At 38.1% G+C, this 12,604-nt stretch overlaps 1 protein-coding gene across 11 annotated transcripts in view; it reads right to left on the bottom strand.

Moving 5' to 3' along the window:
- Positions 1–12,604, bottom strand: part of UBE2E3 (ubiquitin conjugating enzyme E2 E3) — a 143,560-nt gene that overhangs the window by 44,168 nt on the left and 86,788 nt on the right. Inside the window, exons 6-7 of one of the 11 annotated variants that reach the window (XR_016394113.1) lie at positions 4,482–7,847; positions 6–1,499 (exon numbers count right to left, since the gene is read on the bottom strand). The exons of 6 other annotated variants lie outside the window; for them this stretch is intronic. Coding sequence is in view for 4 of the 5 variants with exons in the window: in XM_022567173.3 (XP_022422881.1) it covers positions 12,267–12,364 (98 nt within the window). In the remaining variant the exon portion in view is untranslated. Of the gene's footprint in view, positions 1–5; positions 1,500–4,481; positions 7,848–11,725; positions 12,365–12,604 lie in introns of those variants that run through there. 4 more of the 11 variants (XM_089916613.1, XM_089916612.1, XM_089916615.1 and 1 more) reach the window with 4 other exon arrangements.

Here is a 12,604-nt window from a genome sequence, read left to right on the forward strand (position 1 = left end):
AGAGCCCAGAGACAAAAACAAACAAACAAAAAACAACAAAAAAAGATGCGACACAACCTATTAGCACAAGAAAAAACAATGTTCTAATAGTGAAGCTTCATGCTGCACTCAAAAATATAATAATCCATACAATTTGCGATGCGACACAACCAATTAGCACAAAAACAATGTTCTAATAGTGAAGCTTCATGCTGTACTCAAAAATATAATTATCCATACAATTTGCAATTGCATTGTTTTACTGCTTAAAAAAAGTCTCTCCAGACACTTTACACTGCTCAGTGTTTTACTACTAAACAAAATTCTCCCATCATTTTCCCAACATTTCTGCAGTGTTGTTCATTGTTTTTTGTTCAGTTATATAATTGAGGAAAGTCAGGCCCAGAGAAGTTGAAAAAAAAAAATCCACTGACAGAATAAGACAGTACATAAGAAATTTGAAAGCTTAGTTACTCTATCACAGACTGGTGTTTAATTAAACTATTTTGACCCTAGAGTTCAGAATCTGAAGACCCAGGAGTTAGAATTGAAATAACTACTCTTGCAGTGTTTTACTCATGAAGTAACTATTGTGGATACATCAATGACCTTTAATTACTCTAAGTGATAATACAACTAAAATTTAGAAGTTGTGATCTCTCTATTCATTTCTATCAAGACAAAGTGTCAAAATATGTCAGGTGGCAACTCTTGGTAATTAGTTTTCATATATGTGTAATAAATACTTTATTTGAAGGTAACGTTTTATTTTGGAAATGATGATTTTAAAGATTCCTGGGCAGGACCCGGACTTAAGAGCTAAGGTTACTATCCCTACTGTGTTAAATAAGCAGATTGCAGGGATTTTCAGAGAAGCCGTGAGTCCTTTGGGTGTAAATGTGTCCTTCTAAGTCACTCTTCTAGTTCCGTTGTCCCAGGTATGCCACTACACAGTAGACAGGAACTGAGTCTTCCAGACATGTTCCAGACAACTTCCAGACAAGTTGTAGATGCTAAAGAAGCGGTGACTCTGAAGTTCAGTCCATGGGTGTGTTATACGAAATGAATCTAGAGAAGTGGTCAGAGTACCTGTGCACAATATATCACTGTCAGAAAAAGAATTTACAGTAACATTATAGAATCAATAGTAATACAGAATGCCCCAGTCTTTGTGATCTTGGCTTCTCTGGAAATGTAGAAAAAATAGAAACAGGTCTGACTTACAGAATCCGTCGAAACTTTTTATTGATCTCTTTATCCTTCCAGAATTAGGAGAGCAGGCAATACAGTATCTTTAACACCAGCTCAAAGGAGTAAACCTTTTCCCAAAGCTTAAATGGGATGGACGTTTTCTCCACATCACAGTGCCCTCTCCTAAATCAACCATCAACATCCTCCATCAACAAACAGAACCCACAACCAAGTGCAGAAGGACGGTGCTTTTGCTGTTTCTCTTCAGATGTCCCCACTGGAGTGTTCTCATGTTGTGGGCTTTTGGCATCCTAACACCCAGTCTTCCCCTAATGATAACCACAGAATTACATAAATCCTACTTTGAAAATACACGGAGAGAAAATACATTTCCAGCAAATCACTAGGAAAGCTCTAACAAGCTGCAAATAAGAAAGAATACAAAACGATTTCTAATTTAAGTAACAAAAATACAGGGCTTTAGAGATGCTATTTATTGCAATCTTCCAGCCAGGCCTTAAATAACGAAATGGCTGTCTTAGCAAGGTGCCTGAGGAGAGGTTATTAACCAGGGGAATCAAATGAAACTGAGGGGAGACAATCAACATGAGACCTAAAAACCTCTGCTCCTTTAGACTCACTTCAACAACATTTGCAAACCCTCCCCTTTGATGTTAACTCTCCTTAGCCTAACAGTTAACTTTAAACCTGGAAAGTTTTGTGCCCATGTTTAAATGTGGCCGAATACTCGTTAATCTTTCTAGAAACATATCACTATAATGAAAATAGAAACAAGTGGTGCCAAACGCCAAACTGATACACAGTGCTCATCCGCTGATTATGTACTTGCCTACACTTGGAATGTCATTTTATGAAGGCGCTTACATATAGTTAGTAAGTAAGCTAAAACACTTCCAAATATTCAAATCCAGCAAAAAAATAAAAATAAAAAGCACAAAGTTGCCCACTCATCACTGAATTATTCTGGATTGAACAGAAGGCTAAATTTCAGCACTGCCAAATGCTATTAGGCACAGAAGCAATGCACCATCTGTCTTGAAGTAACAAGTATATCAATTCAGATATAAAATACTGGTGTGCCAAGCAAAGTATCTTAAGCAATCTATTTTCTGATGCTTGAAACTTAACACAGCCAGCAACAAGGTTATATGCATCAATACTTTGAACCGCTAGTAGTAAAAGAAATTATAAAAGTGTCAGAGCATCAAAGAGTTGTAGTCAGTCCTATGAGCAGAAAGGCCTTGAAGAAGAGTCAGAAGATTAAGGAAGTTTTCTCAATGAGTCACTATTGCTATTTCTCTGAGAAAATATTTTTAAGTGATAGAACGGCTGCCATTGGCCAGAATGACTCTGGTATTTTACTAAAAACCAGTGCATCTGAACCTACTACTGAAATCGATGCTGCTTCATCGTATGGGGGCGTACTGATGTCATGACAGAAAGCTGGGCTTCTAAGGAGTTTGGACTCAACTCTGAAAACAGTGGGCAGCCACTGAAGTCTGTGAGCAAGGAGTGTGCTTACTCTGGGAAGATTAATGTGACCTCAGCATGAAGAAGAGATTGGAGTCCTTTGTATAGACAAGAGGGTGACTTAAAAGACTCCTGCAGATAAGGGCCTGAATTAGACCTAGCACTGAAAAATCTGAGAACAGAATCCAAACATGCTATCCTTCAGAAATAAGGTGAAAAGCCAGCAACTATTAGCCTGTGTAAGTGTGATAGTCTAAAGAATATTATTATGATTAATTTAGGTTAAGAAAGAAGAGTCATACCCTATTTAAGTTCAGATAATTAGTTGGGTATAAGTGTGCAATAATCACACAGCAAAAGTACTGTTCAGCAAGACTCAATCAGGAAAAAAGCTGACTAAGTATTTCTTAATTCCTGACTCTCTAGGCAAAATTAAGTGGTTGAGCCAATTGTGATGTTTCGGGTCTGTCACTGACCAGGTTTTCACAGAAAATAAGCTAAGAAGAGCCCCATTTCTTATGTATGAACCTTGGAAGCAGGAAGTCAGGACAGGAACAGGAAAGAGAAACATAATAGACGGTATGAGTCCTGGTCCTTAGCTCACTGCCCCATGGGTTCTCTGGAAATGAAACTTGCCCTTCAAATTCCCTACTTCCTGAGTAAGGTAAAGGGATAGAAGGCCTGGAACTGGAAGTGTCTTCCCATGGAACCAGGGGTAGAAGTCAGGGTAACAGGAGTTGGCATCTCTGCATCCTTCTCTCACTACTACGTTACAAAGTAGACCTGGGGTAAACACTGCTCTATTTTCTAGAATCATCTGAATGGGCAAGAAAGGATTTTTGATAAGCCATTTTCCTGAGAGCTCTCTGTGCTTACCTAGGCCATCTCTTTTCCTGACTAGACTTTGATGAGCTCTTTGGGAAATGTAAGTTTCTCCCGCTTCCAGCATGTAAAGCAGCATTAGTTATAAATACTTAAATTTGTTGATTTAAAAATTTAAATCTAGTTAAGTTTGGTATCAAGGTAGATTCCTCAATGACAAGGAAAATCACTTCAAGGAAAGAAAATATTAAGGTGCTCAAGATTCAAGTCAGCTAATATTTGCTAACCATACTTGATGAAGAACAGCCATTCCAGACACTAGGGGAATTTTAATTACTTGTTCATTATTAACATGTAACTATAAAATCAAAGGCCCATCTAGCTAAACAATTCACTTAACCATTCATTTATTCTCTTGACAATAAATGACCACTCTCCTGGGCGCAGAGGAGTCACACAGACACATGAGGTCTGGTCCCCCGATCCTCCCTTTCAGCCAATAACCACTTCCTACTTCGTGGAGGTGTAGAAGCCACAAGAAAGCTTCCCACTACCACATCTACCCTCCAGCCTGGACCTATCCCCTTGCCCTCTGCTTGTTCTATTAACTATGGATGGGATGAGATGTTGCATTCCCAGAAAAGGACAATCACTTCACTTGTGTGCTACATCCCATTTTCTCCTGCCTAACTAGTAGAGCTCAAGTTTCGTGAAGGTCACTACTGCTTTAAGTGGGGACACTGTGCTTCCCAAGAGCTCCTAGTCTATTCAGGAAGAGAAAGAAATGCCCAAGGGAAGTGCAGGGAGTTTTGGAAACACCCCCAGTAAAGCACAAATGATTTTCTCAAGGACATTGCTTCTCTGCCCTACTCATCCGTTTCTCCCTCTCTGTTTATCTTTCCCATCAACATACGGTATAATTCTCCCCATCTTAAAAAAAGAAAACTCCTCTCCATCTCTCTACTGCAAAACTGTCAGAAGTCTACAGTTTCTATTACCTTTGGCACCTACTCCAACAGAGCTTTTGATCTCGCCACTCCAACGAAACGATGCTTGCCATCAGTCAGTTGCTAAATAAAATGGCCATTTCGGTCCACATCCGCACCTTAGGTGGCTCATCAGTCACATCTGAAGCTGTAGATCATTCCCACCTCCGTGAAACTTTTCACCTCCTTTTCAGGTCCCCACGCTCTCCAAGGATTCTCCTTTTTACTTCCTGATTGCTCCTTCCTGGGTTCCTTTGCTGATTCCTCGTGTCTGTCCTCAGCTTCTTAATGTTGGAGTGCCCAGACTTCTTTCTTCTCTAGCAGCACTCATTTCCTTGATGATCTCATCCAGTCCCACAGCTGTAAATATCACCTATCCACTCATGAATCCCAAATGTTGTGCCTGGCCCAGAACGCACTCCTGAATTCCAGGTCCGGATGTCCGCGGCTCTGACGCCTCCATCTGGATGCTTAACAGGCACTTCCAACTTAACCTGTCAAAAGCGAGGCTCTTCATCTGTCTCCAGTCCTGCTGAACGCCACCACCCCCCACCCGCCGCCCCCAGGTTCCTCACCTTAATTAACTACAACTCCAGGCTTCTAGTTTGCTCAGGTGCCAAACTTTGACTCCTTTTTTTACACCACATAGTTAGATCTATGAGCAAATCTTATTGGCTACCTTGAACCAGAATCTGATCGTTTCTTCCCATCTACACTAATGCCATCCAGGTTGGAGTCATCAGTATCTCTAGCCTGGCTCCCTCTCCCCTCCCCCCCAAGTCTTTTTCCTAACGGTAATCAGAAATTCTCAAACAGGTCATAAACCTATCATTCTTTGGCTAAAAATCCCTCCGGTGGCTTCCATCTTACTTAGAGTACTACCCAAACTCCTCACAAGGCACTCCACACACTACGCGGCCCTACGTGACCTGTTCAGCTGTCATCTTCTTGACTTTACCTCTTGCTGTTCTAGTTGCTGCTTTCTCTGCCCCACCTTCTCCGGGCCCTTGCTGGTTTCTGCAAACACTGAGCATGCCCCTGCCCCCAGGTCTTTTCATTTGCTATTTTCCTTTGCCTGCAATTCTCTTCACCCCGAGTGGCTTATCCCTCACCATCTTCAGCTCTTGACTCATCTTTTTGGTGAGGTCTTCTCTGATTACCCTTTCACAACTGCACTGCAACCTCCCCTTTCTCCCTCTCAGCACACTCCCTATTTCTCTTCCCCATTTTGTTTTTGACATAGCACTTACCGTCATACATATACACTTTCCCCCCCTTTTTAAACTTTGTCTGTCGCCTTGAACTGGAAAGTAAACGCCCTAAGGATAGGGATTTTTGTGTGCTTTGTTCACTGCTAATCCTAAGTATCTAAACCAATGTTAGTGAAATGAATTGGATCCCTGATTTCTAGGGGCTCGTGATCAAGGGAGGTGACAATACAAATAAAATGTGTCATTAAAAAAATTACAAAGGGTAATAAGACAGGAATAAAGACACAGACCTACTGGAGAACAGACTTGAGGATATGGGGAGGGGGAAGGGTGAGCTGTGACAGGGCGAGAGAGAGTCATGGACATATACACACTAACAAACGTAAGGTAGATAGCTAGTGGGAAGCAGCCACATGGCACAGGGATATCGGCTTGGTGCTTTGTGACCGCCTGGAGGGGTGGGATAGGGAGGGTGGGAGGGAGGGAGACGCAAGAGGGAAGACATATGGGAACATATGTATACGTATAACTGATTCACTTTGTTATAAAGCAGAAACTAACACACTATTGTAAAGCAATTATACCCCAATAAAGATGTTAAAAAAATTACAGAAGAAAAAACTGTCCCACATGAATACTTAAAATGACCTTTACCATTTGGGAATTGTGTGGCCAGGGAAAGAGTTCAGCAGAGGGCTAATGTGCTCCTAAGAAACGATAAAGGAATCAGGCAAGGGGTGCCAGCAATATCCCTGCAATACAGCTTTACTCCCTCACCTTGTGTTACTTATAATTACTCTTCTTCATCACTAGGGAGATGAAGGAATGACATGCTCATATAAAGACTTGTCATAAAGCACTCCGGTCTCAGTCCTAGAGAATCTTTAACGTTCCTTACACACTTGCCCCGGAGTATCAGGACTTCTCTTGGTGACCAACAACGCTCAGTAACCTGTTCTCCATGGGTTTATCTCTCTCCCCTCTCAGTGTGAGATGGGCCTGGAGCAGTAAGCAGCCAACATACCTGAATTTGCTTAGCCAACTTACGAAATACTCATGTTACAATGAGAAGGCGGAATTACACTTCTGGAATTAGGGAGCTTTTACCCTGTCACCTTTCAATTACACCTATTGGCTCAGGAATAACATGGGGCAATAATGAAAAAAAGTGACCTGTTTGGTTCTTTGTCCTATTCTATTTCCCTTTCTCACAGAAGATAGAAGTGGGAAAGAAAAACCAAATGAAGAGATTTGGATAATATTTCAATGACTAACTTTCAACACTCCAGGACTGCCCCCCCCCTTTGTACTACTATACAGTACAGTATACTTGTTCCTCTTCCCTAAAATATTTCTCTTAAAAGAAATTTTTTCAAAAGCTACCACTTTTCATTTTTCCTATTAGATACCCCTAAAAGAATACTGTAAGCAGACACATATATTCCATTGTCTTCTTCCTTTTTACCAGTAAAAAGGAATAGGAGAAATATATCAATTAAGACAGTAATGATAATGGGAAATGATGTACATTTTGTAGGACAGAAAGCATTTTGCTATATTTAAGAACTTTTAAAATTACAAGATTAATTCATTCTCCATTTAAAACAAGTAGGCATTAAGTAGGTTATGAAAATAACCCATTGCTACTTCTCACATTTCAAGTTTACAGGAATATCACCTACCAAGTATAAAGCACTGAATCAGTATGATGGCGGATTAAAGAAGACATGACTTATATGCTTTACATGGTCCCTGGATAACCTTATGGAGAAGATTACACCCATGATATAATATTCATTCTTTCAGCAAACGTATATCATGTTATATACTGGGCTAAGATACAGAGACAAGGACTATAGACATTATCCTCCAAAAGCTCACTATCCAGAAGTATGCATAAAGTGTTAAAATGAATATAATAAAGTATCAACATGCACGCTAGAGACATTGGATAGTCAGAGTAGTTTGAAAGACAGTAATTATTTTCAAAGCATCAAATAGTATTAAGAATGTTTAACATCATATAGATTAGATAAGACTTACCTAATTATTATACTAATATTTTCATAGCTAAATCAGCAGGGACATCTGTTTGATTTCTCATTCAGTAGAAAATGGATACACATTAGCAAAGATGTGTTCTTCTCTGCTAACAAGAGGGGAAAATCTATTTGGACAGGAAAAAAACTATTTAAGAATGTATTCATCCCTGCATGCATCACAGTGCCTGAAATGACCTTCAATTAGCAAACTCTTAAAATTTGTAGAATAAACTCACCATGGAGGTCAGTTAAGGTGGTATATAGTATAACCACCCTCCCCCCTCCACCCCTTCCATCCAAAAGAAAAAAGGAAAGAAAAAAGAATTCTTGCCCAGAAGGGCACCTGGCTTGTTTGATCACACTTGGAAATATGTACATGCTTGAATTGCTTCTATTATTTCCGATGTTTGTACAGATGGTGTCTCAAGAGAAACAGAGAGACTGACAGACTGAAGGTACATGATAGTAAAATGGAAAGGTTTCATTAAAAGAGCTGGACTTGAGATAAACTTTAGGAATTGGAAGATTTGGGGGAAAAACTGCTTTTAATGTTCTATGTTAAAAAGACCTGCATAATTGGCTTTAGCCTCACTGGATTTCAGCAAGGTAACCTACAGATACAAAAGATTTAAAGTCAATTTATAGTTCTCTAAATGCACTCATTGGTAATACCTAGGTTGATTCTGTCTGACAAGGTTTTAACACCACTTATCCACACCAGTCCTAGAAATTCAATTCATAACCACTTTGAAAGGACTATCATTCCACTGTGTAGAAACATCCCATTACACACTGGAGCGGTTCACTTAAATCACTGAAGAACTTTACCAAAAAAAAGGTTAACAAACTAGTTACAAAAAATTGTTATTTCAAATAATGCCTATCTACTAAAATGTAATTATGAATTATTTTTTATTATTTCGGTATTACTTGAAAAAACTTATTAATTGAAACATGAAACAAGGGATTTATTTACATATTCTATTCATCTAATGTAAGAAACACTAACTGAAATATAAGTGGATAATTATTGTAGAATCATTAGCTCAACCCCTTCAAATCATTTGCAATAGTTTTATGAAAATTATTAATGCTTCAAATCATGCCATGATTCTGTCCCAAGGCCACAGTATGTCAGCTGAAGATGTGCAAACGTACTGCATTAACATGACTAGGACACAGCTTACTATGTGATGCCACAGGACTGAAACTGACTTGAGTTTTACAATGCAGTCATTCTTGTAGTGCTGTAAGAACACACATGGGCAAGTAGAGGACTGACTCCAAGTACACAGCACCTCCACGTCCTTATTAGAAAGACTTAACATACACACGGGCCAAATCAAACCTACGAATTTTATCCCTGTGACATGTTAGGATATCCTAGTTTAGGGAAAAAAAAAAAAAAAAGGCAATGTCTAGATAACTGATGTATCTTATTTTGAAAAAGGTCATCATTAAATGATTGATAAATTTATCAATATATATCTTCTGATGTGGTCATGTGATGCACAGTTAAGTAAATTTAAAATAACATCGTTTATCTCATTTTCCAAATTAAAAAAGGGAAGCCAGTGATATTAAAAGTATTATGACCAATGTCTGAGACAGAAGATAAATAAACATACCTCGTATTCATTGGAATCAATTAGTAAAGGCTTATTTTGTAAGGTTCCATTTGAGACTAAAATAGAAGATTAAAATAAGGATTGACTAAAATGCAAAATTGTACTTTATCTTATAGATTACCTTTCAGAAGGTTTCTAATTTATGTATACCCGCTTTTACATATAAACATATATATATTAAATACTAACTGTAATGCTATAAACAAAAACTCTTAGCCTAGTGGTAAAGCATGGGGGCTGTGCTTCCGCATCATACTGGTTGTGTAATCTGCATCAAGCTATTTAACCTGTCCGTGAATCAGTTCTATTCTGTCAACTGAGGTCCATCAGAGTGTCTCTCTCCTGAAGCTTTCTGAGGGATATTAAACAAGATGAGGCACCTCAGTAACTAAGTGGAGCCTGGCATGTAGTGGTTTGTGCACTGCATGGCCCCTCTGAGGGCACACGATCATAATTAGAACACTCCAGGCTCAACAGGGTACATGGTGCTATGGCCATTCTTGAGTACTTACAACATTACATTTGGACTTGTAAAATTTGCTCTTAATGAATAAGAAAAAGTCTAGGTTTTAGAATATCACAATTTACATCTAGAACAAAGTTCCATGGGGAAAAAAAAAACCTATTTGTAGTACACATGGATGGACATCTATGTAACTGGGAAGTGGATCAAATATAGAAAAGATTTTTAAAAATTCAGAATTTTAAGAGAGCCTAATAGTAGGAACCGAAATGATGACTTATTACTCAGTCCATTTGAAACTGTGGCCTGATCCCGGCAAGAGAAAGTGGAACAAGCATAACAAATTTTGTAAGATTAGAATGACTGAGTTTGAGGACTAAGGACTAATAGAGAACAGGGAAATAATGAAATTAACTTCTTTGAGTTTTACATAAGAGATGAAAGTGTCTTATTTAAGGCCACAAAGGTAGTTCGTGCAGGAGCCACAAATATTTTTATGTCACCAGTTCTCTCCACTCTGTCCCAGGCAAGTATGGGACACAGCCTACAAGTAAACAGTTTGGTGGTAGTAATTAGGCTGATAGCAAGTGAAGGAAGTCAAAGGATAGCATCTCCAAATATCCTGATATTCAGTATGATGAATGCTTTTCTAGGACTAAGAGAGAAGTTTATTAACCTAGGATGCAGAATGTACAATATTGGAAGTGGGTAAAAACTACTTTCTACAGCTCATCTACATAGAAATCCTTATAGCTTACATAAAAGATGCCCATTCTCATCACATTACCTTGAACTCAAAATAGTAAAGGCTCAGAGGTTTTCATAAGCCTAAGCCTGTTTGGTGTACCTTTGTAACGTGGAGAGATTCTTTTTGGGTTTTTTTTGGCGGGGGGCGGAGAGGCGGGTGTGCGTTAAGTGAAAGACAGATATAGAAGTGTTTATTTTTACCCTGATTTAAGACTTCTACTGACAAATACTCAAGTAGGAATCCATTATTCTTTGTGAGGGTATATACAACTAGAAATGTTTTACTTTATTATCTTGGAGCAATGTATCTTCATGCTAATAATTCCAGCCTATAAATTTTAGGGTGGTATTTTATTTCCATATTTAGGACTGGAGAAGACATTTGCCCATATTCCACAACCTTGGTTACATGACCAGAGAATTACCTCAATAACTATCCCAGTCATAGAAAAAACCATTTATACTCTGTTGACCAATCTGAATATTGAAAAATAAACTCCTATAAGAAATCTAATATTTAATAATTATAACTAGAAAGAAGGAATTCATATAACCTATTAAACCCTTAAAATTCCCTATTCTTTCAACTGAGAAATAATGCCACAACTGCACAGTAATCCAGAGTTCTAGTCTACCTTCAGGGCAGACAAGGGTTTCTATGTTCATCTCTGTCTCTGCCTATATCTGTTGGACAAGTGCATAATAAGAATGGTAACGCACACCAAAAACACCATGAAAATTCAAGAACAGGATTAGAAGTCAAAAATGCATGAAAAGACACAGAAGGGCTACCAGATTAAAGTTATTTGACAATGCTGCCCAATGGTGGACAGAAGTCATCATTCTGGAAACAAAATCTTGTAAGCCAGGGTTTCAGGTTATTTTTGGCTCAAATATCATATTATCAAAGTAGAGCTTTATGTTTTTTTGAGACCAATGGTTAAAAAACGCAGTTTTGTATATTTAAACTCATGTATTCTCTCATTAGGACTTAAAGGAAAAAAACTCTACACATTTATACGACTTCAAATGTTTTCAATTTAATAAATGATTTATTTATACTAGTCCTCTGTAGTTAATCTTCATATTCACATTTTTATCTCATCAACAATCATCTCAGACACACCTTCTAACAAGACTGACTTAAAATATTACGACAGGAAACTATGCCTTCAGGAGCATGTTTATTGTGTTTGAGATGATACATCAGGTGCTCTCTGAGCTACAAAGGGTAAAAGGAAATCCTCTCGATACAAACTGACAAAGGTAAAAGGTAAAACATTTTTCACAACAGCATGAACCACATACTCAGAGATAGATCTGGGTTTAATACAAATGACGTAATTCCTAGTCATCTACGGCTACTATTATAACTTCATACAGATAATGAATTAGGCTAAAATGCACTATAATATTTGGTAGACTTCAGGACCAGTATCCTTAGTACATCACAAAATACACTTTGATATCCCAAAGAAGCAAGACTTGCAAGTAGGCGTTTTAAACGTAACTAATCTACAGCTACAAAGTTCTACTCTTGATAGCATTTACCTTTTTGGGGAGTCTCCCAGTCTCCAAAGGATAAAAGCAGAGAGTAGAATCAGTATAACATATACACAGAAGTCCGTATTGTAAAGGCTATAAAGATTTGCAGCACAGTGAGAAGATGCCTTCTGCTCCTTCACACTGCATACAAATTATGTGAATTATGTTGCATATCGCTTGGTCCACTGTCTGGCTATCCTGTCATGTTCTGCTCTGTTGGTCAAATACTGAGTGGCTATGCTTCCAACCAGAGGATCCGCTGGAAAAGTGGAAAGAACATTAAAAGATATTATATGGTGTCTTAAAGGTTCGGGTCTAATAGTCTACTGAACTGAAATGCTGATTTTTCAGCAGCAACTTGATATATAATGGCTAATTTCTCAGAAGAAAAATGTTTAAAGTAACATAATCTTCTTTATATTTTAATATTCAAATTAGAAAAGCCTCTTTAAAAAATAAATGTTGAGTTAATAAATCTGATTTTTAAAAATGTGTATGC

This window comes from Delphinapterus leucas, chromosome 8 (genome assembly GCF_059928025.1).
Source record: "Delphinapterus leucas isolate spDelLeu-1000000601 "Yukka" chromosome 8, BTC_Dleu_Yukka2, whole genome shotgun sequence".
NCBI lineage: Eukaryota > Metazoa > Chordata > Mammalia > Artiodactyla > Monodontidae > Delphinapterus > Delphinapterus leucas.